This window comes from Phyllobates terribilis, unplaced genomic scaffold, assembly GCF_046119375.1.
Source record: "Phyllobates terribilis strain yellow unplaced genomic scaffold, ASM4611937v1 Scaffold_1__5_contigs__length_1240528914, whole genome shotgun sequence".
In the NCBI taxonomy this organism is placed as follows: Eukaryota; Metazoa; Chordata; class Amphibia; order Anura; family Dendrobatidae; genus Phyllobates; species Phyllobates terribilis.
In genome coordinates, this window is record NW_027362761.1 from 1,232,637,827 (window position 1) to 1,232,665,081 (window position 27,255).

General features: G+C 58.8%; 1 protein-coding gene across 2 annotated transcripts; it reads left to right on the forward strand.

Moving 5' to 3' along the window:
* Positions 1-433: 433 nt before the first annotated feature.
* LOC141164648 (programmed cell death protein 4-like) lies at positions 434-26,996 on the forward strand. Of its 2 annotated transcripts, none has more exons than XM_073650140.1 (11): positions 434-508; positions 20,248-20,545; positions 22,777-22,874; positions 23,345-23,458; positions 23,540-23,758; positions 23,896-23,993; positions 26,026-26,140; positions 26,211-26,318; positions 26,422-26,532; positions 26,606-26,745; positions 26,845-26,996. In XM_073650140.1, the coding sequence occupies exons 2-11, from the start codon at positions 20,284-20,286 to the stop codon at positions 26,894-26,896; spliced, it is 1,317 nt and encodes a 438-aa protein (XP_073506241.1). In that variant the 5' UTR covers positions 434-508; positions 20,248-20,283; the 3' UTR covers positions 26,897-26,996. The 2 variants fall into 2 exon arrangements, with proteins under 2 accessions (XP_073506241.1, XP_073506234.1); XM_073650133.1 differs by lacking the exon at positions 434-508 and adding an exon at positions 16,466-16,623.
* Positions 26,997-27,255: the final 259 nt, after the last annotated feature.

Genomic DNA, 27,255 nt, shown 5'->3' on the forward strand with positions numbered 1-27,255 from the left:
GAACATAACATCCTGGACTGTTCTGGGCACTTTGGTATCGGTAATACCCATAGTCCCTCTGACGGCTTTAACTAGTCTCTCAGTATTATCAACCGAAAAACAAGGTCTGCCCCCCCCATTATCATCCGAAGACTCCGATGACGATGAGGAGTGATTAGAGGAGGAAGGCAGTTCTCTCGTAAAAAGGGACTCCACTGATTCCTCTGATTCTGAAGAAACTAGTTTTCGCTTCTTCTTTTTGAGTGAGGTTAAGCCTCTTAAAGACTCTCTGACCTCTGTCTGGATTAGATCCTTTAATTCTAAAGAAAACCTGGGGGACTCCTCTGCAATGGTTTTCTGAATACAGTCTGAGCATAGGTTTTTGGCATAGGAGGTGGGAAGACCGATTTTGCATAAAGCACACTCCCTGTTTTTATTTTTAGCACTACACTTCTTCGCCTCCTGCCCCAAGAAATAAAAGGAGAAGAAGGAGGAAAAGAGAGAGAGAGAGAAGAGCACATTATTCAAGGTGAGACTTTCACGAAGATCACTCACCACACTGCCGTTCAGACTAGGGTACCGGAGGCGGTGGTTGCCGTTCACATGAGGGCTCCCATCTGGCGGAGGTGGACTGACGAAGTCTTTTCTGACCAGTCTTGCCGGAACTCGTACGCCCCTCACTGCTGTGACTTTGTCGATGGGAAGATTCCCGTTCCATTTGTTTGAGCTGCTTGCGCTGCTTTGATGGCTGTGGCTGCTGCTGTACTTCCTGTGGCGGTGACAGCTGCTGCCCAGGTGACTGCGGTTCCTCATTCATCATGGCGGGGATGCAGACACCGCCATCCTGATTGCTCCCCATCCTTAAAAGCAGTAGGGCTCCACCTCCTTTAGGCTCCTCCCCTTCCAGCAGCGTGCTCATCTCTCTTTTTCCTTTTTTTTTTTTTTAATTTTAGCCAGCTGGCGCGCTACCCGCAGATCCACCTGCCTCTTCGCGTGCGCAGCCCAGCGGCACCCGGCGCGCTTGCAGCGGGATGACAGCTTCCCACCCGCGCATGCGCAGACCCGGTTTCCGGCGCACTCCGTGATAGGGCGCGTCAGCACCCCGCGCGTGCGCAGCCCGGACTTCCGGCGCGCTCCGTCAGAGGGTGCGACGCGACCCCCACGTGCGCAGCCCGGAAGACCTGCCGGCCGGCGCGCTCAGTTCATCTTTGCGAGGCGCAGACCCGGCCGCAGGCCCCGGCGCACGCGGGGAGGCATCCGAAGGAAAACAGCACCTCCTCCCCACACGCAGACCCGGGCAGCAGCCAGACGGGCTGGGAACAGGGACCATCTGCTGCTTCCACGGCCTCCAGGCCGCACCGTCCATAATCCAGGTACGTGAGGTACCACCTGGTGAGGCTCCCATCAGGGACAGGAACCAAAAACTGATGCGGAGGAGAGGTACCGCCTTTTTATTCAGTAGGTTCCTGTCCTTGGTGGGCGGATACCCTCTCTCAGGTGGTGCTGTCATGGGAGAAGGGGAAAAATATATACCAGAAATTGATAGGCTGCAGAGCATTGCATGGAGATATAATGCAGTTTTCAGGACAGATCACACAAGCAGTGAAAAATATATACCTGTAAGAAGAGAAGAAAGATGAATATTAGCAATGCCATTTTCTAACTGCCAGGGCACTTTGCTAAATTATGGCACTTCGATAAAGTATGCATAAATGCCCCCGCATAAATGCTGCCCCTTAACTAAGTCTCAATATATAGGGACGTATCTGCTTAGATCTGCACAGATTTAACTCATTAACAATCAATCACTAGCTTAAAAGACAACAGGAGACCATAAAGTGCAGGGAAAAAAAAAAAAAAAACAGACTAGTAAACTCGGCATGGATCATAACCTCTTAAAGTAAGTGTGATGACCTTTAAGTATCATGGAATAAAAAAGCTAGAGGAGTGAAAAAATATATACCAGAAATTGATAGGCTGCAGAGCATTGCATGGAGATATAATGCAGTTTTCAGGACAGATCACACAAGCAGTGAAAAATATATACCAGAAATTGATAGGCTGCAGAGCATTGCATGGAGATATAATGCAGTTTTCAGGACAGATCACACAAGCAGTGAAAAATATATACCTGTAAGAAGAGAAGAAAGATGAATATTAGCAATGCCATTTTCTAACTGCCAGGGCACTTTGCTAAATTATGGCACTTCGATAAAGTATGCATAAATGCTATATGCATAAATGCCGTGAAGATTCTAGCCCCCATCAGACGATCAAATAACTCCGGAATGAGCGGAAGGGGGTACTTATTCTTCACCGTGATCTGGTTAAGGCCTCTATAGTCTATACAGGGACGGAGAGAGCCATCCTTCTTTTTGACGAAAAAGAAGCCTGCTCCCGCCGGGGAGGTAGATTTCCAGATGAATCCCCTGGCCAGATTCTCCTCAATATATTCGGACATCGACCGGGTCTCAGCAGCGGATAATGGATAAATACGCCCACGGGGAGGAGAAGTACCAGGTAACAGGTCGATAGGGCAGTCGTATGGTCTATGAGGGGGTAGTGTCTCTGCCTCCTTTTTATTAAAGACATCAGCATAAGACCAATAAGGAATAAGAAGTCCAGGTAGATTAGCTGGGGTAGGAGAAGGCCGGACGGGATGAACGGGAACCAGACAGGTCTTATGGCAGCCCTGTCCCCAGCAAAGGACTTCTCCGGTCTGCCAGTCAAGAACGGGTGCATGTTTCTGGAGCCAAGGTAGGCCTAGCAAGAGGGCGTGAGAGTCCAGGCAGAACATGAAAGGAGATACTCTCAGAATGCAGCATTCCCACCTGCAGAGTAATGGATTCGGTGATGAGTTGGATGGGGCGTGGTAAGAGCCCCCCATCCACGGCAGCAACAGACAAGGGTACAGCCAGAGGTTTGGTGGGGATGCGGTATTTCTCTACCAGGGACTGTGAAATAAGATTCCCAGCTGCTCCAGAGTCCAGTTGGGCTAGTTCGAAATAACGGTTCTCCCCGTAGACGATTGAAACTGACAACAGCAGGGATGGAGAGGATTTATTCTTGTCTAGGTGGACCTCTCTGAGCGAACCTAGACACAGGCGTTTCCCGACCTCTCCGGGCAGGCACGGATCCGGTGCTCCTTACTGCCACAGTAGAAGCAGGTCCCCTCGGCACGGCGTAAGTCCTGACGGGTCTTGACCATCTTGGTCTGGTCGACCTGCATAGGCTCAGGAGGGTGTACCTGGTTAGAGACAGAAGGAGTGACTGGTTTCTGAAAAGTAGGAGCTAGACGTGGTAACCTCCTCTCACGGGTGACCTCTCAGGCACGCTCCTGGAACCGTAGGTCAATCCGGGTGGCAAGAGTTATTAAGTCATCGAGAGTGGTAGGAATGTCCCGACCGGCAAGTTCATCTTTAATACGGCCGGACAGACCCTCCCAGAAGACGGAAACCAGAGCGTCGTTATCCCAGGCCAGCTCCGAGGCAAGGGTACGGAACCGTATGGCATATTGGCCCACGGTGAGACTTTCCTGACGGAGGCGTAGCAACGATGATGCGGATGAGGTCTTCCGTCCGGGTTCGTCGAAGACTTTCCGGAAAGCCGTGAGAAAAGCAGGCAAGTTGGACACCAGGGGGTCTCCTCTCTCCCATAGAGGATTTAGCCAGGCCAGGGCCTCCCCGGTGAGATGGGACATGATGAATGCAATTTTGGCTCGGTCGGAGTTAAACTGGTGGGACAATAGTTCAAAGTGCAGGGTGCACTGATTTATGAAGCCCCGAGCCTGGGCTGAGTCGCCTCCGAAGCGAGGAGGTGCAGAAAGCCGAGGTCCGGGGTAGGATATCATGGTGTTAGTGGACAGCGGAGCTGCCGGATTGCGAGACATGGCACTGGCGGAGGTTGTTGGTGGAGCAGTCAGAGTGTCCAGGCGAGTATTGACATTCCGCAGGTGACCCAGGATGGACTCCTGTTGGGACCTTTGACGGGACAGTTCATGACACAGGTCCGAGAGCGAGGGAGCTTGGGTGCCACCGGGTTCCATGGCCCGAGCAAACTGTAACGGGTCTGGGAGGTGGAACCTCTGGGCTACTATACAAGGGAGCGGTCCTTGTAAGGGAGCGGGTGGCGACCAGGCAGGCAGTCACAGCAGGTGACCGGGACAGTCTCTGGAAGAACGGGCTGGAGGTCACGGCAAGTGACCGGGGCAGTCTCTGGAAGAACGGGCTGGAGGTCACGGCAAGTGACCGGGGCAGTCTCTAGGTAAAGGGTAGGTACGACCTGTGATGGCTGAACCTCCAGGTAGGCTAGCAAGGCAGATGGAGGATGTGTGCTCCCAGGTGAGCAAGCGAGAGTCTCTGGAATAGCAGGTGGTCACAGCACGTGACGGCGGAGCCTCCAGGTAGGCAAGCAGGCAGGTAGCGGAGAAGCGCTCCCAGGTGAGCGGGCAAGAGTCTGGAATAGCTGGTGGTCACAGCACGTGACAGCGGAGCCTCCGGACAGGCAAGCAGGCAGGTAGCGGAGAAGCGCTCCCAGGTGAGCGGGCAAGCTGGTCCATAGACAGACTGACCGGAGTTGTAAGGCAGACCGTCGGACCTCAGGCAAGCAGGCAGGTAGCTGATGTGCGCTCCCAGGTGAGCGGGCAAGTTGGTCCTTAGACAGACTGACAGGAGTTGTAAGGCAGACCGTCGGACCTCAGGCAGGCAGGCAGGTAACAGGAAATCAGGCAGGATTAGGGCAGGAATCTGGCAGGTAACTGGCAACGGGACCTGAGGGCTGAAGCAGAGTAGAACGGTGCAACAACATTGCTCGGGCACCTCCATTTTGGAGGAGGTGCCTTATATATGGTAAAGTCCTCCGGCCATTGGCCGGGGACTCCTTAGGACGGCGCGCGCGGCCCCTTTAAGAGGGAAGGAGGGCGCGCGCTCCCTAAGCACAGTGGCCGGGAAGGAGCGCGTGCTGCCAGCAGAGCGGGAGAGGGACGCCGGGCACGGAGCAGAGCGGTGAGGGGAACAGCGTCCCTGCCTAGCAGAGGGCAGGGACGCCGGCACTACAGGTTGTTGGGGCAGGGCTGGAGGGATGAGGGATGAGGTTGTTGGGGCAGGGCTGGAGAAGAGGGATGAGGTTGGTGGGGCAGGACTAGGGGCTGAGGTGGAGGTATGAGGTTGGTGGGGCAGGGCTGGAGGTATAAGGGTGGTGGGGCAGGGCTGGAAGGATGAGGTTGGTGGGGCAGGGCTGGGGGCTGGAGGTATGGGTGGTGGGGCAGGGCTGGAGGGATGAGGTCGGTGGGGCAGGGCTGGAGGGATGAGGTCGGTGGGGCAGGGCTGGAGGGATGAGGTCGGTGGGGCAGGGCTGGAGGGATGAAGGTTGTGGGGCAGGGGTGGAGGGATGAAGGTTGTGGGGCAGGGGTGGGGGCTGGAGGGATGAGGTTGGTGGGGCAGGGCTGGAGGGATGAGGTTGGTGGGGCAGGGCTGGAGGGATGAGGTTGGTGGGGCAGGGCTGGGGGTTGGAGGTATGAGGTTGGTGGGGCACGGCTCGGGGTTGGAGGTATGAGGTTGGTGGGGCAGGGCATGTGAGGGCGGTGGGGCAGGGCTGCAGGTTGCTGGGACAGGGCTGGAGGGATGAAGTTGGTGGGGCAGGGCTGGGGGTTGGAGGGATAAGGTTGGTGGGGCAGGGCTGGAGAAGTGGTATGAGGTTGCTGGGGCAGGGCTGGAGGAATGAGGTTGGTGGGGCAGGCCTGGGGATTTGGAGTATGAGGTTGGTGGGGCCGGGTTGGAGGTACGAAGTTGGTGGGGCAGGGCTGGAGGGATGAGGTTGGTGGGGCAGGGCTGGATTTAGGAGGGTGGTGGGGCAGGACAGGAGGTATGAGGGTAGTGGGGCAGGACAGGAGGTATGAGGGTGGTGGGGCAGGACAGGAGGTATGAGGGTGGTGGGGCAGGACTGAGGGGAAGGATGAGGTTGCTGGGGCAGGGTTGGACGGATGAGGGTGGCGAGGCACGGCTGGGGGTTGGAGGTTGGTGGAGCAGAGCTGGAGGGATGAGGGTGGTGGGGCATAGCTGGAGGGATGAGGTTAGTGGGGCAGGGTTGGAGGGATGAGGTCGGTGGAGCAGGGCTGGAGGGATGAGGTCGGTGGAGCAGGGCTGGAGGGATGAGGTCGGTGGAGCAGGGCTGGAGGGATGAGGTCGGTGGGGCAGGGCTGGAGGGATGAGGTCGGTGGGGCAGGGCTGGAGGGATGAGGTCGGTGGGGCAGGGCTGGAGATATGAGGGGCAGGGATGGAGGTATGAGGGTGGAGGTTGGTGGGGCAGGGCTGGAGGTATGAGGGTGGTGGGGCAGGTTTGGAGGGATAAGGGTGGTGGGGCAGGATTGGAGGGATGAGATTGGTGGATCAGGGTTGGAGGGATGTGATGGTGGGCTAGGGCTGGAGGTATGAGGGTGGTGGGGCAGGGCTGGAGGGATGAGGGGCAGGGATGGAGGTATGAGGTTGGTGGGGCAGGGTTGGAGGGATGAGGTTGGTGGGGCAGGGCTGGAGGGATGAGGTTGGTGGGGCAGGGCTGGATTTAGGAGGGTGGTGGGGCAGGACAGGAGGTATGAGGGTGGTGGGGCAGGACAGGAGGTATGAGGGTGGTGGGGCAGGACAGGAGGTATGAGGGTGGTGGGGCAGGACAGGAGGTATGAGGGTGGTGGGGCAGGACAGGAGGTATGAGGGTGGTGGGGCAGGACAGGAGGTATGAGGGTGGTGGGGCAGGACAGGAGGTATGAGGGTGGTGGGGCAGGACTGAGGGGAAGGATGAGGTTGCTGGGGCAGGGTTGGACGGATGAGGGTGGCGAGGCACGGCTGGGGGTTGGAGGTTGGTGGAGCAGAGCTGGAGGGATGAGGGTGGTGGGGCATAGCTGGAGGGATGAGGTTAGTGGGGCAGGGTTGGAGGGATGAGGTCGGTGGAGCAGGGCTGGAGGGATGAGGTCGGTGGAGCAGGGCTGGAGGGATGAGGTCGGTGGAGCAGGGCTGGAGGGATGAGGTCGGTGGAGCAGGGCTGGAGGGATGAGGTCGGTGGGGCAGGGCTGGAGATATGAGGGTGGTGGGGCAGGGCTGGAGATATGAGGGGCAGGGATGGAGGTATGAGGGTGGAGGTTGGTGGGGCAGGGCTGGAGGTATGAGGGTGGTGGGGCAGGTTTGGAGGGATAAGGGTGGTGGGGCAGGATTGGAGGGATGAGATTGGTGGATCAGGGTTGGAGGGATGTGATGGTGGGCTAGGGCTGGAGGTATGAGGGTGGTGGGGCAGGGCTGGAGGGATGAGGGGCAGGGATGGAGGTATGAGGTTGGTGGGGCAGGGTTGGAGGGATGAGGTTGGTGGGGCAGGGCTGGAGGGATGAGGTTGGTGGGGCAGGGCTGGATTTAGGAGGGTGGTGGGGCAGGACAGGAGGTATGAGGGTGGTGGGGCAGGACAGGAGGTATGAGGGTGGTGGGGCAGGACAGGAGGTATGAGGGTGGTGGGGCAGGACAGGAGGTATGAGGGTGGTGGGGCAGGACAGGAGGTATGAGGGTGGTGGGGCAGGACAGGAGGTATGAGGGTGGTGGGGCAGGACAGGAGGTATGAGGGTGGTGGGGCAGGACAGGAGGTATGAGGGTGGTGGGGCAGGACAGGAGGTATGAGGGTGGTGGGGCAGGACTGAGGGGAAGGATGAGGTTGCTGGGGCAGGGTTGGACGGATGAGGGTGGCGAGGCACGGCTGGGGGTTGGAGGTTGGTGGAGCAGAGCTGGAGGGATGAGGGTGGTGGGGCATAGCTGGAGGGATGAGGTTAGTGGGGCAGGGTTGGAGGGATGAGGTCGGTGGAGCAGGGCTGGAGGGATGAGGTCGGTGGAGCAGGGCTGGAGGGATGAGGTCGGTGGAGCAGGGCTGGAGGGATGAGGTCGGTGGAGCAGGGCTGGAGGGATGAGGTCGGTGGAGCAGGGCTGGAGGGATGAGGTCGGTGGAGCAGGGCTGGAGGGATGAGGTCGGTGGAGCAGGGCTGGAGGGATGAGGTCGGTGGGGCAGGGCTGGAGATATGAGGGTGGTGGGGCAGGGCTGGAGATATGAGGGGCAGGGATGGAGGTATGAGGGTGGAGGTTGGTGGGGCAGGGCTGGAGGTATGAGGGTGGTGGGGCAGGTTTGGAGGGATAAGGGTGGTGGGGCAGGATTGGAGGGATGAGATTGGTGGATCAGGGTTGGAGGGATGTGATGGTGGGCTAGGGCTGGAGGTATGAGGGTGGTGGGGCAGGGTTGGAGGGATGGGGTTTTTGGGGCAAGGCTGGGGGTATGAGGGTGGTGGGGCAGGGCTGGAGGGATGAGGGGCAGGGATGGAGGTATGAGGTTGGTGGGGCAGGGTTGGAGGGATGAGGTTGGTGGGGCAGGGCTGGATGGATGAGGGTGGTGGGGCAGGACTGGAGGGATGAGGTTGGTGGGACAGGACTGGAGGGATGAGGTTGGTGGGACAGGACTGGAGGGATGAGGTTGGTGGGACAGGACTGGAGGGATGAGGGCCAGGGTTGGAGGGATGAGTGTGGTGGGGCAGGGGGCTGGAGGTATGAGGGTGGTGGGGCAGGGCTGGAGGGATGAGGGTGGTGGGGCAGGGGTGGAGAGATGAGGGTGGTGGGGCAGGGGTGGGGGTTGGAGGTATGAGCGTGGTGGGGCAGGGCTGGAGGGAAGAGGTTGGTGGGGCAGGTCTGGAGGGATGAGGTTTGTGGGGTATGGCTGAAGGGATGAGGTTGGTGGGGCAGGACTGGAGGGATGAGGTTGGTGGGACAGGACTGGAGGGATGAGGGCCAGGGTTGGAGGGATGAGTGTGGTGGGGCAGGGGGCTGGAGGTATGAGGGTGGTGGGGTAGGGCTGGAGGGATGAGGGTGGTGGGGCAGGACTGGGGGCTAGAGATATGAGGTTGGTGCGACAGGGCTGGAGGGATGAGGTTGGTGCGACAGGGCTGGAGGGATGAGGTTGGTGCGACAGGGCTGGAGGGATGAGGTTGGTGCGACAGGGCTGGAGGGATGAGGTTGGTGCGACAGGGCTGGAGGGATGAGGTTGGTGCGACAGGGCTGGAGGGATGAGGTTGGTGCGACAGGGCTGGAGGGATGAGGTTGGTGCGACAGGGCTGGAGGGATGAGGTTGGTGCGACAGGGCTGGAGGGATGAGGGGCAGGGCTGGAGGGATGAGGGGCAGGGCTGGAGGGATGAGTGTGGTGGGGCAAGTGGCTGGAAGTATGAGGTTGGTGGGGCAAGGCTGGAGGCATGAGGGTGGTGGAGCAAGGCTGGAGGTATGAGGGGCAGGGCTGGAGGTATGAGTGTGGTGGGGCAGGGTTGGAGGGATGGGGTTGGTGGGGCAGGGCTGGAGAGATGAGGGTGGTGGGGCAGGGCTGGAGAGATGAGGGTGGTGGGGCAGGGTTGGAGGGATGGAGTTGGTGGGGCAGGGCTGGAGAGATGAGGGTGGTGGGGCAGGGCTGGAGAGATGAGGCTGCTGGGGCAGGGCTGGAGGGATGAGGCTGCTGGGGCAGGGCTGGAGGGATGAGGGTGGTGGGGCAGGGCTGGAGAAGAGGGATGAGGTTGGTGGGGCAGAACTAGGGGCTGAGGTGTAGGTATGAGGTTGGTGGGGCAGGGCTGGAGGTATAAGGGTGGTGGGGCAGGGCTGGAGGGATGAGGTTGGTGGGGCAGGGCTGGGGGCTGGAGGTATGGGTGGTGGGGCAGGGCTGGAGGGATGAGGTCGGTGGGGCAGGGCTGGAGGGATGAAGGTTGTGGGGCAGGGCTGGAGGGATGAGGTTGGTGGGGCAGGGCTGGGGGGATTAGGGAGGTGGGGCAGGGTTAAAGGTATGAGGGTGGTGGGCAGGGCTGGAGGGATGAGGTTGGTGGGGCAGGGCTGGGGGTTGGAGGTATGAGGTTGGTGGGGCACGGCTCGGGGTTGGAGGTATGAGGTTGGTGGGGCAGGGCTCGAGGGTGGTGGGGCAGGGCTGAGGGCTGGAGGGTGGTGGGGCAGGGCATGTGAGGGCAGTGGGGCAGGGCTGCAGGTTGCTGGGACAGGGCTGGAGGGATGAAGTTGGTGGGGCAGGGCTGGGGGTTGGAGGGATAAGGTTGGTGGGGCAGGGCTGGAAGGATGATGTTGGTGGGGCAGGACTGGAGGGATGAGGTTGGTGGGGCAGGGCTGGAGGGATGAGGTTGGTGGGGCAGGGCTGGAGAAGAGGTATGAGGTTGCTGGGGCAGGGCTGGAGAAGAGGTATGAGGTTGCTGGGGCAGGGCTGGAGGAATGAGGTTGGTGGGGCAGGGCTGGGGATTTGGAGTATGAGGTTGGTGGGGCAGGGTTGGAGGTACGAAGTTGGTGGGGCAGGGTTGGAGGTATGAGTTTGGTGAGGCAGGGCTGTAAGGATGAGGGGCAGGGCTGGAGGGATGAGTGTGGTGGGGCAGGGGGCTGGAGGGATGAGGTTGGTGGGGCAGGGCTGGAGGGTTAAGGTTGGTGGGGCAGGGCTGGAGGTATGAAGTTGGTGGGGCAGGGCTGGATGGATAAGGTTGGTGGGTTAGGGCTGGAGGGATGAGGTTGGTGGGGCAGGGCTGGAGGTATGGGTGGTGGGGCAGGGGGCTGGAGGGATGAGGTTGGTGGGGCAGGGCTGGAGGGATGAGGTTGGTGGGGCAGGGCTGGAGGGATGAGGTTGGTGGGGCAGGGTTGGAGGTATGAAGTTGGTGGGGCAGGGCTGGATGGATAAGGTTGGTGGGGCAGGGCTGGAGGGTTAAGGTTGGTGGGGCAGGGTTGGAGGTATGAAGTTGGTGGGGCAGGGCTGGATGGATAAGGTTGGTGGAGCAGGACTGGAGGGATGTGGTTGGTGGGACAAGGCTGGAGGGATGAGGTTGGTGGGGTAGGGCTGGAGTGATGAGGGTGGTGGGGCAGGGCTGGAGGGATGAGGGTGGTGGGGTAGGGCTGGAAGGATGAGGGGCAGGGCTGGAGGGATGATTGTGGTGGGGCAGGGGGCTGGAGGTATGAGGGTGGTGGGGCAGGACTGGGGGCTAGAGATATGATGGTGGTGAGGCAGGGCTGGAGGTATGAGGTTGGTGGGGCAGGGCTGGAGGTATGAGGGTGGTGGGGCAGGGCTGGAGGTATGAGGGTGGTGGGGCAGGCCTGGGGGTAGTTGGGTTAGAGGGATGAGGGTGGTGGGGCAGGTTTGGGGGTAGGAGGGGCAGGGCTGGAGGGATAAGGTTGGTGGGGCAGGGCTGGGGGTAGGAGGGGCAGGGCTGGAAGGATGAGGTTGGTGGGGCAGGTTTGGAGGGATGAGGTTGGTGGGGCAGGGCGGATGAGGTTGGTGAGGCAGGGCTAGGGGTAGTTGGGTTAGGGCTGGAGGGATGAGGGTGGTGGGGCAGGTTTGGGGGTAGGAGGGGCAGGGCTGGAGGGATAAGGTGGGTGGGACAGGGCTGGAGGGATGAGGTTGGTGGGACAGGGCTGGAGGGATGAGGGTGGTGGGGCAGGGCTGGAGGTATGAGGGTGGTGAAGCCAGGGCTGTAAGGATGAGGGGCAGGGCTGGAGGGATGAGGTTGGTGGGGCAGGTCTGGAGGGATGAGGTTGGTGGGGCAGGGCTGGAGGGATGAGGTTGGTGGGACAGGGCTGGAGGGATGAGGGTGGTGGGGCAGGGCTGGAGGTATGAGGGTGGTGAAGCCAGGGCTGTAAGGATGAGGGGCAGGGCTGGAGGGATGAGGTTGGTGGGGCAGGTCTGGAGGGATGAGGTTGGTGGGGCAGGGCTGGAGGGATGAGGTTGGTGGGACAGGGCTGGAGGGATGAGGGTGGTGGGGCAGGGCTGGAGGTATGAGGGTGGTGAAGCCAGGGCTGTAAGGATGAGGGGCAGGGCTGGAGGGATGAGGTTGGTGGGGCAGGTCTGGAGGGATGAGGTTGGTGGGGCAGGGCTGGAGGGATGAGGTTGGTGGGGCAGGGCTGGAGGGATGAGGTTGGGTGGGGCTGGGATGGAGGGATGAGGGTGGTGGGGCAGGGCTGGAGGGATGAGGGTGGTGGGACAGGGCTGGAGGGATGAGGGTGGTGGGACAGGGCTGGAGGGATGAAGGTGGTGGGACAGGGCTGGAGGGATGAGGGTGGTGGGACAGGGCTGGAGGGATGAGGGTGGTGGGACAGGGCTGGAGGGATGAGGGTGGTGGGGCAGGGCTGGAGGGATGAGGTAGTTGGGGCAGGGCTGGAGGGATGAGGTAGTTGGGGCAGGGCTGGAGGGATGAGGTAGTTGGGGCAGGGCTGGAGGGATGAGGTAGTTGGGGCAGGGCTGGAGGGATGAGGTAGTTGGGGCAGGGCTGGAGGGATGAGGTAGTTGGGGCAGGGCTGGAGGGATGAGGTAGTTGGGGCAGGGCTGGAGGGATGAGGTAGTTGGGGCAGGGCTGGAGGGATGAGGTAGTTGGGGCAGGGCTGGAGGGATGAGGTAGTTGGGGCAGGGCTGGAGGGATGAGGTAGTTGGGGCAGGGCTGGAGGGATGAGGTAGTTGGGGCAGGGCTGGAGGGATGAGGTAGTTGGGGCAGGGCTGGAGGGATGAGGTAGTTGGGGCAGGGCTGGAGGGATGAGGTAGTTGGGGCAGGGCTGGAGGGATGAGGTAGTTGGGGCAGGGCTGGAGGGATGAGGTAGTTGGGGCAGGGCTGGAGGGATGAGGTAGTTGGGGCAGGGCTGGAGGGATGAGGTAGTTGGGGCAGGGCTGGAGGGATGAGGTAGTTGGGGCAGGGCTGGAGGGATGAGGTAGTTGGGGCAGGGCTGGAGGGATGAGGTAGTTGGGGCAGGGCTGGAGGGATGAGGTAGTTGGGGCAGGGCTGGAGGGATGAGGTAGTTGGGGCAGGGCTGGAGGGATGAGGTAGTTGGGGCAGGGCTGGAGGGATGAGGTAGTTGGGGCAGGGCTGGAGGGATGAGGTAGTTGGGGCAGGGCTGGAGGGATGAGGTAGTTGGGGCAGGGCTGGAGGGATGAGGTAGTTGGGGCAGGGCTGGAGGGATGAGGTAGTTGGGGCAGGGCTGGAGGGATGAGGTAGTTGGGGCAGGGCTGGAGGGATGAGGTAGTTGGGGCAGGGCTGGAGGGATGAGGTAGTTGGGGCAGGGCTGGAGGGATGAGGTAGTTGGGGCAGGGCTGGAGGGATGAGGTAGTTGGGGCAGGGCTGGAGGGATGAGGTAGTTGGGGCAGGGCTGGAGGGATGAGGTAGTTGGGGCAGGGCTGGAGGGATGAGGTAGTTGGGGCAGGGCTGGAGGGATGAGGTAGTTGGGGCAGGGCTGGAGGGATGAGGTAGTTGGGGCAGGGCTGGAGGGATGAGGTAGTTGGGGCAGGGCTGGAGGGATGAGGTAGTTGGGGCAGGGCTGGAGGGATGAGGTAGTTGGGGCAGGGCTGGAGGGATGAGGTAGTTGGGGCAGGGCTGGAGGGATGAGGTAGTTGGGGCAGGGCTGGAGGGATGAGGTAGTTGGGGCAGGGCTGGAGGGATGAGGTAGTTGGGGCAGGGCTGGAGGGATGAGGTAGTTGGGGCAGGGCTGGAGGGATGAGGTAGTTGGGGCAGGGCTGGAGGGATGAGGTAGTTGGGGCAGGGCTGGAGGGATGAGGTAGTTGGGGCAGGGCTGGAGGGATGAGGTAGTTGGGGCAGGGCTGGAGGGATGAGGTAGTTGGGGCAGGGCTGGAGGGATGAGGTAGTTGGGGCAGGGCTGGAGGGATGAGGTAGTTGGGGCAGGGCTGGAGGGATGAGGTAGTTGGGGCAGGGCTGGAGGGATGAGGTAGTTGGGGCAGGGCTGGAGGGATGAGGTAGTTGGGGCAGGGCTGGAGGGATGAGGTAGTTGGGGCAGGGCTGGAGGGATGAGGTAGTTGGGGCAGGGCTGGAGGGATGAGGTAGTTGGGGCAGGGCTGGAGGGATGAGGTAGTTGGGGCAGGGCTGGAGGGATGAGGTAGTTGGGGCAGGGCTGGAGGGATGAGGTAGTTGGGGCAGGGCTGGAGGGATGAGGTAGTTGGGGCAGGGCTGGAGGGATGAGGTAGTTGGGGCAGGGCTGGAGGGATGAGGTAGTTGGGGCAGGGCTGGAGGGATGAGGTAGTTGGGGCAGGGCTGGAGGGATGAGGTAGTTGGGGCAGGGCTGGAGGGATGAGGTAGTTGGGGCAGGGCTGGAGGGATGAGGTAGTTGGGGCAGGGCTGGAGGGATGAGGTAGTTGGGGCAGGGCTGGAGGGATGAGGTAGTTGGGGCAGGGCTGGAGGGATGAGGTAGTTGGGGCAGGGCTGGAGGGATGAGGTAGTTGGGGCAGGGCTGGAGGGATGAGGTTGGTGGGGCAGGGCTGGAGGGATGAGGTTGGTGGGGCAGGGCTGGAGGGATGAGGTTGGTGGGGCAGGGCTGGAGGGATGAGGTTGCTGGGGCAGGGCTGGAGGGATGAGGTTGCTGGGGCAGGGCGAATGAGGTTGGTGAGGCAGGGCTGGAGGGATGAGGGTGGTGGGGCAGGTTTGGGGGTAGGAGGGGCGGGGCTGGAGGGATAAGGTTGGTGGGGCAGGGCTGGAGGGATGAGGGTGGTGGTGCAGGGCTGGGAGTAGTTGGGTTAGGTCTGGAGGGAAGAAATTGGTGGGGCAGGGCTGGGGGTTGGAGGGATGAGGTTGGTGGGGCAGGACTGGAGGGATGAGGTTGGTGGGGCAGGGCGGATGAGGTTGGTGGGGCAGGGCTGGAGGGATGAGGTTGATGGGGCAGGTTCGGAGGGATGAGGTTGATGGGGCAGGGCTAGGGGTAGTTGGATTAGGGCTGGAAGGATGAGGGTGGTGGGGCAGGTTTGGGGGTAGGAGGGGCAGGGCTGGAGGGATGAGAGTGGTGGGGCAGGGCTGGAGGATGAAGGTGGTGGGGCAGGTCAGGAGGGATGAGGGTGGTGAGGCAGGGCTGGAGGGATGAGGGTGGTGGGGCAGGGCTCGGGGCTGGAGAGATGAGGTTGGTGGGGCAGGCTGGAGGGATGAGGTTGGTGGGGCAGGGCTCGGGGCTGGAGGGATGAGGTTGGTGGGGCAGGGTTGGAGGGATGAGGTTGGTGAGGCAGCGTTGGAGGGATGAGGTTGGTGGGGCAGGGCTGGGGGTAGTTGGGGCAGGGTTGGAGGGATGAGGTTGGTGGGCAGGGTTGGAGGGATGAGGTTGGTGGGGCAGGGTTGAGGTTCGTGGGGCAGGGTTGGAGGGATGAGGTTGGACGGGCAGCGTTGGAGGGATGAGGTTGGTGGGGCAGGGCTGGGGGTAGTTGGGTTAGGTCTGGAGGGTTGAAGTTGGTGGGGCAGGGCTGGGGGTTGGAGGGATGAGGTTGCTGGGGCAGGGCTGGAGGGATGAGGTTGCTGGGGCAGGGCGGATGAGGTTGGTGAGGCAGGGCTGGAGGGATGAGGGTGGTGGGGCAGGTTTGGGGGTAGGAGGGGCGGGGCTGGAGGGATAAGGTTGGTGGGGCAGGGCTGGAGGGTGGTGGGGCAGGGCTGGGAGTAGGTGGGTTAGGTCTGGAGGGAAGAAATTGGTGGGGCAGGGCTGGGGGTTGGAGGGATGAGGTTGGTGGGGCAGGGCGGATGAGGTTGGTGGGGCAAGGCTGGGGGTAGGAGGGGCAGGGCTGGAGGGATGAGGTTGGTGGGGCAGGTTTGGAGGGATGAGGTTGGTGGGGCAGGGCTAGGGGTAGTTGGGTTAGGGCTGGAAGGATGAGGGTGGTGGGGCAGGGCTGGGGGTAGTTGGGTTAGGTCTGGAGGGTTGAAGTTGGTGGGGCAGGGCTGGGGGTTGGAGGGATGAGGTTGCTGGGGCAGGGCTGGAGGGATGAGGTTGCTGGGGCAGGGCGGATGAGGTTGGTGAGGCAGGGCTGGAGGGATGAGGGTGGTGGGGCAGGTTTGGGGGTAGGAGGGGCGGGGCTGGAGGGATAAGGTTGGTGGGGCAGGGCTGGAGGGATGAGGGTGGTGGGGCAGGGCTGGGAGTAGGTGGGTTAGGTCTGGAGGGAAGAAATTGGTGGGGCAGGGCTGGGGGTTGGAGGGATGAGGTTGGTGGGGCACGGCTGGAGGGATGAGGTTGGTGGGGCAGGGCGGATGAGGTTGGTGGGGCAAGGCTGGGGGTAGGAGGGGCAGGGCTGGAGGGATGAGGGTGGTGGGGCAGGTTTGGGGGTAGGAGGGGCAGGGCTGGAGTGATGAGAGTGGTGGGGCAGGGCTGGAGGATGAAGGTGGTGGGGCAGGGCTGGAGGGATGAGGGTGGTGGGGCAGGGCTCGGGGCTGGAGGGATGAGGTTGGTGGGGCAGGGTTGGAGGGATGAGGTTGGTGGGGCAGCATTGGAGGGATGAGGTTGGTGGGGCAGGGCTGGGGGTAGTTGGGGCAGGGTTGGAGGGATGAGGTTGGTGGGGCAGGGTTGGAGGGATGAGGTTGGTGGGGCAGGGCTGGGGGTAGTTGGGGTAGGGTTGGAGGGATGAGGTTGGTGGGGCAGGGCTGGGGATAGGAGGGGCAGGGCTGAAGGGATGAGGCTGTTGGGGTGCGGGTCCTGGCTTTGGGCAGGCCGCCCTCTGCAGGAGGCAGGACTGGGAGGAGGTATGAGGTCGGGGAGGGATCGGAGGCAGCAGACTTCCCACATCACTTCCTGGGCAGGCAGAGGGAGGCTGTGCGGAGACTTGGAGGCTGCAGGCTGAGGCTCAGTATTGGGGTGTGTGGAGGACTGGAGGTGAGATCATTATATGCACGGTGACGTCACTTGTGGCCGGGGCAGCAGGGGGTGACCCGGGTTGTGGGGGATGACCCGGGGCTTCAGGCTGCAGCACGTGTAGTAAACATATGGAACACATGGACCCCCACCCCTCCCCCTGCAACTTTAACTCCTTCCCTGCTGCATCTTGTTCCAGCATTAACCCTCTCTTTGCTGCAGCTTTAGTCTATTTCCAGCAGCATTAACCCTTTCTTTGCATATCTCTCTACACAAATCTCTGGTGACATTAACTCCTTCTGTGCACGCTGTTCCAGTAGCATTAACCCTTTCACTGTCTCTTTATGTTCCACTTACATCATAATAGCAGAAAAATGTTAGGTGTGGTGTGAACAGTGACAGATCCTCAGCCAGAGGCAGGACACTAACAACTGTGGGGGGGGGCAGGACACTAACAACTGTGGGGGGGGGCAGGACACTGACAACTGTGGGGGGGGCAGGACACTGACAACTGTGGGGGGGGGTAGGACACTGACAACTGTGGGGGGGGCAGGACACTGACAACTGTGGGGGGGGGTAGGACACTGACAACTGTGGGGGGGGTAGGACACTGACAACTGTGGGGGGGGCAGGACACTGACAACTGTGGGGGGGGACACTGACAACTGTGGGGGGGGTAGGACACTGACAACTGTGGGGGGGTAGGACACTGACAACTGTGGGGGGGGCAGGACACTGACAACTGTGGGGGGGGCAGGACACTGACAACTGTGGGGGGGGGCAGGACACTAACAACTGTGGGGGGGGCAGGACACTGACAACTGTGGGGGGGGCAGGACACTGACAACTGTGGGGGGGGCAGGACACTGACAACTGTGGGGGGGGCAGGACACTGACAACTGTGGGGGGGGCAGGACACTGACAACTGTGGGGGGGGACACTGACAACTGTGGGGGGGGTAGGACACTGACAACTGTGGGGGGGTAGGACACTGACAACTGTGGGGGGGGGTAGGACACTGACAACTGTGGGGGGGGTAGGACACTGACAACTGTGGGGGGGGCAGGACACTGACAACTGTGGGGGGGGACACTGACAACTGTGGGGGGGGTAGGACACTGACAACTGTGGGGGGGTAGGACACTGACAACTGTGGGGGGGGCAGGACACTGACAACTGTGGGGGGGGCAGGACACTGACAACTGTGGGGGGGGCAGGACACTGACAACTGTGGGGGGGGGCAGGACACTAACAACTGTGGGGGGGGCAGGACACTGACAACTGTGGGGGGGGCAGGACACTGACAACTGTGGGGGGGGCAGGACACTGACAACTGTGGGGGGGGCAGGACACTGACAACTGTGGGGGGGGACACTGACAACTGTGGGGGGGGTAGGACACTGACAACTGTGGGGGGGTAGGACACTGACAACTGTGGGGGGGGGTAGGACACTGACAACTGTGGGGGGGGCAGGACACTGACAACTGTGGGGGGGGCAGGACACTGACAACTGTGGGGGGGGACACTGACAACTGTGGGGCGGGACACTGACAACTGTGGGGGGGGTAGGACACTGACAACTGTGGGGGGGGCAGGACACTGACAACTGTGGGGGGGGACACTGACAACTGTGGGGGGGTAGGACACTGACAACTGTGGGGGGGGCAGGACACTGACAACTGTGGGGGGGGGTAGGACACTGACAACTGTGGGGGGGGGTAGGACACTGACAACTGTGGGGGGGGGGTAGGACACTGACAACTGTGGGGGGGGTAGGACACTGACAACTGTGGGGGGGGGTAGGACACTGACAACTGTGGGGGGGGGTAGGACACTGACAACTGTGGGGGGGGTAGGACACTGACAACTGTGGGGGGGGTAGGACACTGACAACTGTGGGGGGGGGCAGGACACTGACAACTTTGGGGGGGGGGGCAGAACACTAACAACTGTGGGGGGGGGCAGGACACTGACAACTGTGGGGGGGGCAGGACACTGACAACTGGGATGGGGGTGGGCAGGACACTGACAACTGTGGGGGACACTGACAACTGTGGGGGGGGGGCAGGACACTGACAATTGGGATGGGGGGTGCAGGACACTGACAACTGGGATGGGGGGTGGGCTCTACCCTGACAACTGTGGGGGGGGACACACTGACAACTGGGGGGGGGCAGGACACTAACAACTGTGGGGGGGGGGGGCAGGACACTGACAACTGTGGGGGGGGGGCAGGACACTGATAACTGTGGGGGGGGGGGCAGGACACTGACAACTGTGGGGGGGGAGGCAGGACACTGACAACTGTGGGGGGGGCAGGACACTGACAACTGGGATGGGGGTGGGCAGGACACTGACAACTGTGGGGGGGGGCAGGACACTGACAACTGTGGGGGGGGGCAGGACACTGACAACTGGGATGGGGGTGGGCAGGAGACTGACAACTGTGGGGGGGGCAGGACACTGACAACTGGGGGGGCAGGACACTGACAATTGGGATGGGGGGTGCAGGACACTGACAACTGGGGGGGCGGGACACTGACAACTGGGATGGGGGGTGTAGGACACTGACAACTGGGATGGGGGGTGGGCTGGACACTGACAACTGTGATGGGGGGTGCAGAACACTGACAACTGTGATGGGGGGTGCAGAACACTGACAACTGTGATGGGGGGTGCAGAACACTGACAACTGGGATGGGGGGTGCAGGACACTGACAACTGGGATGGGGGGTGGGCTCGACACTGACAACTGGGATGGGGGGTGGGCTCTACACTGACAACTGTGGGGGGCAGGATACTGACAACTGGGATGGGGGGTGGGCTCGACACTGACAACTGGGATGGGGGGTGGGCTCTACACTGACAACTGTGGGGGGCAGGACACTGACAACTGGGATGGGGGGTGGGCAGGACACTGACAACGAGGGGGCAGGACACTGACAACTGGGAGGTGGGCGGGTCACTGACAACTGGGATGGGGGGGCGGGACACTGACAACTGGGATGGGGGGTGGGCGGGACACTGACAACTGGGGGGTGGGCGGGACACTGACAACTGGGATGGGGGGTGGGCAGGACACTGACAACTGGGGGGGGCAGGAAACTGACAAAGGGGGGAGTGGGCAGGACACTGACAACGGGGGGGGCGCAGGACAATGACACCCTGACAACGGGGGGGCGCAGGACAATGACACCCTGACAACGGGGGGGGGCGCAGGACAATGACACCCTGACAACGGGGGGGCAGGACAATGACACCCTGACAACGGGGGGGGGGGTCAGGACAATGACACCCTGACAACGGGGGGGGGGGGTCAGGACAATGACACCCTGACAACAGGGGGGGGGGGGCAGGACAATGACACCCTGACAACGGGGAGGGGGGGGGCCGGACAATGACACCCTGACAACAAGGGGGGGGGGGGCAGGGCAATGACACCGTGACAACTGGGGGGCAGGACAATGACACCCTGACAACTGGGGGGGGGGCAGGACAGTGACACCCTGACAACAGGGGGTGGGGGCAGGACAGTGACACGCTCATTCTTGGGGTGCACGTGGTGAACAGTTTTGTGATGTCCACCCTGCGCCAGTGGAGGGGGGCCCTTATTTTTGGGGTACTCACTCTCATTTGCTCTCCAGAACACCTGGTCATTCGGGGCATCATCTTCTGCTGGGATGGGTCCCGGGGAGGATGAAGTTTTGGAGGGACAGGATCTGAGTGATGAGGAGGGGGCTCGTAACTGGACTCCCCAAGAAAAAGCTCTACATGATGCCAAAGTGAAGGCGAAGGCTAAGCGTCGCATCCGCCGGACATCATCCCGTGATTCCACCAGGGAATCTGAGAGCGCAGACGTCCAAGCAGAGCCCATCAGCCCTCGAGAGAAGGGCAATGACAGAAAGTCACGGATGGGCAAAGGGCGAGGACTCCCCAAGAAAGGTACAAAGGGGGATGCTTGTGGCGGATGAGGAATGATGGAAAGGGCCAGGACAGTAGATGTGGAAGTGGCTATTGGCGATGGTGAGCAGATGCCACAAGTAGAAGTGGTCAATGTCGAGGACCAGATGGTGTGGTGGAGTAGAAGTGGTCAGTGTCCTGTATCGGCTGCTAGGATGGAGTAGAAGTGGTCAGTGTCCTGTATCGGCTGCTAGGGTGTAGTAGTAGTGGTCAGTGTCCAGCATCGGCTGCTTTGGTGGAGTAGCAGTGCTCCGTATCCAGGATCAGATGCTTCAGTAGAATAGAAATGGTCACTGTCCAGGATCGGATGCTTTGCTGCAGTAGAAGTGGTCAGTTTCCAGGATCAGATGCCGTGATGGAGTAGAAGTGGTTAGTGTCCAGGATCGGATTCTTTGCTGCAGTAGAAGTGGTCAGTTTCCAGGATCAGATGCCGTGATGGAGTAGAAGTGGTCAGTGTCCAGGATCGGATGCCTTGATGGAGTAGAAGTGGTCAGTGTCCAGGATCAGATGCCATGATGGAGTAGAAGTGGTTAGAGTCCAGGATCGGATGCCTTGATGGAGTGGAAATGGTTAGTGTCCAGGATCGGATGCCATGATGGAGTAGAAGTGGTTAGTGTCCAGGATCGGATGCCATGATGGAGTAGAAGTGGTCAGTGTCCAGGATCGGATGCCTTGATGGAGTGGAAGTGGTTAGTGTCCAGGATCGGATGCCATGATGGAGTAGAAGTGGTTAGTGTCCAGGATCGGATGCCATGATGGAGTAGAAGTGGTCAGTGTCCAAGATCAGATGCCATGATGGAGTAGAAGTGGTTAGTGTCCAGGATCAGATGCCATGATGGAGTAGAAGTGGTCAGTGTCCAGGATCAGATGCCATGATGGAGTAGAAGTGGTTAGTGTCCAAGATCAGATGCCATGATGGAGTGGAAGTGGTTAGTGTCCAGGATCAGATGCCATGCTGAAGTAGAAGTGGTCAGTGTTCAGAATTAGATGCCATGATGGAGTAGAAGTGGTCAGGGTCCAGGATCGGATGCTGTGGTGGAGTAGAAGTGGGCAGTGTCCAGAATCAGATGCCATGCTAGAGTAGAAGTGGTTAGTGTCCAGGATTAGATGCCATGATGGAGTAGAAGTGGTTAGTGTCCAGGATCAGATGCCATGATGGAGTAGAAGTGGTTAGTGTCCAGGATTAGATGCCATGATGGAGTAGAAGTGGTCAGTGTTCAGGATCAGATGACGTGGTGGAGTAGAAGCGGTCAGGGTCCAGGATCGGATGCTTTAATGCAGTAGAAGAAGTCAGTGTCCAGGATCGGATGCTATGATGTAGTAGAAGTGGTTAGTGTCCAGGATCGGATGCCATGCAGGAGTAGAAGTGGTCAGGGTCCAGGATCAGATGACGTGATGGAGTAGAAGCGGTCAGTGTCCAGGATCAGATGCCATGATGGAGTAGAAGTGGTTAGTGTCCAGGATCTGATGCCATGCTGGAGTAGAAGTGGTCAGGGTCCAGGATCAGATGACGTGATGGAGTAGAAGTGGTCAGTGTCCAGGATCGGATGCCTTGATGGAGTAGAAGTGGTCAGGGTCCAGGATCGGATGCTTTGGTGGAGTAGAAGTGGTCAGTGTCCAGGATCAGATGACGTGGTGGAGTAGAAGCGGTCAGGGTCCAGGATCAGATGCTTTAATGCAGTAGAGGAAGTCAGTGTCCAGGATCGGATGCCTTGATGGAGTAGAAGTGGTTAGTGTCCAGGATCGGATGCCTTGATGGAGTAGAAGTGGTCAGTGTCCAGGATTACATGCCATGATGGAGTAGAAGTGGTCAGGGTCCAGGATCAGATGCCATGATGGAGTAGAAGTGGTTAGTGTCCAGGATCAGATGACGTGGTGGAGTAGAAGCGGTCAGGGTCCAGGATCAGATGACGTGATGGAGTAGAAGCGGTCAGGGTCCAGGATCGGATGCTTTAATGCAGTAGAGGAAGTCAGTGTCCAGGATCGAATGCTTTGGTGCAGTAGAAGTTGTCAGTGTCCAGGATCAGATGCTGTGATGGAGTAGAAATAGTCTGGGTCCAGGATTGGATGTCTTGGTGGAGTAGAAGTGAACCCTGGGTTAGAAGAACAGTCATGGTCAATGTTCTTTGGTTATGGAATGTATTTAGGGTCTAGAAGGATACTGGGGGACGGCGATCGGCATGAAGGACATTATAATGTGGATGTTTCTGTAGGAGGTGCTGGTGGAAAAGGTGTCTGGGGAGCTCCAGGACAGGTCTACACCTACCAGGAACCTGACGCTCGAGACCCCAATTATGATGAAGCGGCTCAGGTAATAGCATTGTGCGGATGACTAGAAAACAGGGAGATGGGGGAGGACAGGCTGACACTGAAGATGATCGGGATGGTGCAGAACAGGTAGAGCTCTTCATAGATTACAGCGTGGTCAGAGGAGATCAAGGGGCTTTATTCAGGATTGTAGGTTGTGTGGTCTCCCAATGTACAGAAGGAAAGAGGATAGTCACATTGCTGGAGGGGGCACATAAGAAGAGGGTGACGATGCCTTCATTCTATGGTTTACCAGGGTCATTGCCTAGTAATGGGTACCAGCGGGTTATTGATATCTAATGATGGAAGCGAGAACAAAGCATTGTACGTCTGGACTGTGTCCACCATGTGAGGCTTATAAGGCGCAGTGGGATCATGAGAAGACAGCAGATCTCCCGAAAGAACATACTATTTTGTTGGTATGTGTATAATGAGACATTCGTGTGTCCGTCGGTCACTAGGCTCTCTTAACAGGGGGACACGGTATATCAGAAGGTGATCCCGGAGCTGGATGAGAGTGGAATGCAGAAGACGGTGCAGCCCATGGTGCAGGAATACTTTGAGCACGGAGACACCGGGGAGGTTCTAGTAAGTATCTGGTCATGTATGATGTGGTGGCCTTGTCTGTAGCAAGTAGAGTCACAACTGAAGTTCTATTTGTGATTGCAGGCTCTTCTGCGAGAGCTGAATTTGGGGAGTCAGAGGTCTGGGGTTCCCCGTCTTGCAGTTTCTCTGTCCCTGGAAGGAAAAGCTAGCCACCGTGAGCTAACTTCTCGCCTCTTGTGTGACCTGTGTAAAGTCTTGTCTGAAGAGAACATGTCCCAGGCCTTTGACAGATTGCTGATTGACCTCCCTGACCTCATTCTGGACACTCCTGAGGCTCCACAGGTAATGACAATATGTCGGGTGCCAATGTGCGCATCATACGGCCATGTTGGTCGCACCCTCTTCTGCTCGTTGTTTGTGCACTGGCAGGATGTTCACATTGCAGCGGGCCGTATCTGATGCTTTGTGCTGTCTTGCAGATGCTGGGCCAGTTTATTGCCCGTGCGGTTGCGGATCACGCTTTGCCATTAGATTTTCTGGATCGCTACAAGGGACGAGTTGACTGTGAGCAAGCGCGGTGAGAGGGCTGGTGGTGAATGCTGGGAATGATGCATGTCAGCAGGTGGGGGGTCATCTCACGGCACGGCAGGTCCTCTCACTAAACCATATGTCTCCTCTCCTTTTACTGAATGGCTTATCATTACGCTGTCAGAGGCATTTACTTGTAATGCCATTGCTTTTTCTGCCACCTATGTAGGAAATATAGTCCACCCAATGACCTGGAGTTAAGTTGGGGGTTTGTGCCTCACCACCTCGTCTCAGTGACTCTCTATGGCCACCTCACATCCCTGCTCCTTCTCCTCCCTCTTTCCACTGCTGTTAGACTGCTGTGACACATGCAGAGATTGCCTGTTGAACAGCAGCCGCGACGACAGTAAAAGAAATGCCGAACACGCCAAAATACTCGGCGAGCACCTAATGAAACCTACTCGCTCAACTCTACTCCTCATCCCTTCCATCCCAGCTTCTTCACCCTCTTCCCTCTTCTATGGTTGGGTTTTCTCAGGTTATCTCACGTTGTCGCTCCATCTGTCCCTCTGATGATATCCATACTGTGTTCTGCTCCCCTTTCTGCTGTTCTAGTCCTGTCTCAGCTCCTCATTCCTTCCATCCCTGCTCCTCTCTTTTGGTTTTCTGATGTTAGCTCATGCTGTCCCTCCATGCTGATGATTTCCATCCTGTGTTCTGTTCCTTTCTGCTCTTCTCATCCTGTCTCAGCTCATCCCTTCCATCCCTGCTTCTTCTCCCTCTTCTGGTTGGGTTTTATGATGTTATCTCATGTTGACCCTCCATGCTGATGTTATCTATCTTGTGCTCTGCTCCCCTTGTCCTGTCTCAGCTCCTCTGCCCTTCCATCCCTTCTCCTCTTCCCACTCCTCTTGTTGGGTTTTCTGATATCTCACGCTGACCCTCCATGCTGATGATATCTATCTTGTGCTCTGCTCCCCTCATCCTGTCTCAGCTCCTCAGCCCTTCCATCCCTTCTCCTTCTTCCATCTCCTCTTGTTGGGTTTTCTGATATCTCACGCTGACCCGCCATGCTGATGATACCTATCTTATGTTCTGCTCCCCTCGTCCTGTCTCAACTCCTCAGCCCTTCCATCCCTTCTCCCTCTTCCCACTCCTCTTGTTGGGTTTTCTGATATCTCACGCTGACCCTCCATGCTGATGATACCTATCTTGTGTTCCTTTCCCATCGTCCTGTCTCAGCTCCTCTGCCCTTCCATCCCTTCTCCCTCTTCCCACTCCTCTTGTTGGGTTTTCTGATATCTCACGCTGACCCTCCATGTTGATGATACCTATCTTGTGTTCCGTTCCCATCGTCCTGTCTCAGCTCCTCAGCCCTTCCATCCCTTCTCCTTCTTCCCACTCCTCTTGTTGGGTTTTCTGATATCTCACGCTGACCCTCCATGTTGATGATACCTATCTTGTGTTCCTTTCCCATCGTCCTGTCTCAGCTCCTCTGCCCTTCCATCCCTTCTCCCTCTTCCCACTACTCTTGTTGGGTTTTCTGATATCTCACGCTGACCCTCCATGCTGATGATATCTATCTTGTGTTCCTTTCCCATCGTCCTGTCTCAGCTCCTCTGCCCTTCCATCCCTTCTCCTTCTTCCCACTCCTCTTGTTGGGTTTTCTGATATCTCACGCTGACCCTCCATGTTGATGATACCTATCTTGTGTTCCGTTCGCATCGTCCTGTCTCAGCTCCTCAGCCCTTCCATCCCTTCTCCTTCTTCCCACTCCTCTTGTTGGGTTTTCTGATATCTCACGCTGACCCTCCATGTTGATGATACCTATCTTGTGTTCCGTCCCCATCGTCCTGTCTCAGCTCCTCAGCCCTTCCATCCCTTCTCCTTCTTCCCACTCCTCTTGTTGGGTTTTCTGATATCTCACGCTGACCCTCCATGTTGATGATACCTATCTTGTGTTCCGTTCCCATCGTCCTGTCTCAGCTCCTCAGCCCTTCCATCCCTTCTCCTTCTTCCATCTCCTCTCGTTGGGTTTTCTGATGTAATCTCATGCTGTCACTTGTGATTCCTCCTTGCAGGGCAGCTTTGGACCGTGCCGCAGTGTTATTAAGAATCAAGAGGGAAATTATCCGGTTAGACAATGTGTGGGGCGTCGGTGGTGGACAGAGACCCGTTAAACACCTTATTAAGGAGGTAAGAGCGATGGTTGGGGGCTCCCTCTTCCTGGTAGGTCCTGAGATGTCACTGATGTGTCTTCTTTCAGATGAACTTGATCCTACAGGAGTTTTTGGTTTCTGGACAAGTGTCTGAGGCGGAGCGATGCCTGCGGGAGTTGGAGGTGCCACATTTCCACCATGAGCTTGTCTATGAGGTATTGATATCGGACGTTACTCAGAAGATCTGATATGGTGAGGGTCTGGGGAAGAGGTGATATTCCTCTTACTTTCCTCATCCTGGTGTCTCTTTATTTACAGGCTGTGGTTATGGTGTTGGAAGGCTCTGCTGAAGGCCATGTCCTGAAGGCGGTGAAGCTGCTGAAAGCTTTATGGGAGAGCGGCCTGATCACCCTGGACCAGATGAACCGGGTACCGCTCTGGTCACTTATATGTGTGTATGTACCATATTTTGGCGCCATTCTCACTGTCCAATGTCGTCTAGGGCTTCCAGCGTGTGTACTCAGAGCTGCCGGACCTCACCCTAGATGTCCCGTTAGCCCACAACGTCATGGAGAAGTTAGTAGATCTGTGTTACAAGGAGGGAGTGATTACCCAACAGCTGCTGGACCAGTGTCCCTCCAGGTAAGTGATCCTCTTACTTTAGAGCTGACCGTTGTGCTTTCTAGTAAAATTAGAGTAGACAACACATTAACCCTTCTTTTCTTCACTCGTCTTTTACAGGGGCCGCAAACGCTTTGTGAGTGAGGGCGATGGAGGGCTTATCAAACAGTGACTTCACCCTGTAGTAACTGATGGTTCCCCAGGATCGGGGGGCTCTCCGGGAAACATGTCATGACGATCAGTTTATCCAAAAATAAAGAATGGAAAGCTGAGTATGGCCGCCTGGTGTTTCTGATTGTATAGAGATATTATGGAAGTGTTGGGGCACCTGAAGTCAAGTTTACGATCTTATAAATGAAAGATCACTGCAAGCTCTGCGCAAAGTGGCTGCTGAGATCTTGCACGTGCTCATTAGACACTACAGTCGGCAGATCACTAGAGTAAGGACCGGCCAGCCGGTCTTCTGGCAACACATCCACTGTGCAATCACAGTTTCTAACCCCATTTTCTGCAAGTGTAACCCGGATATGT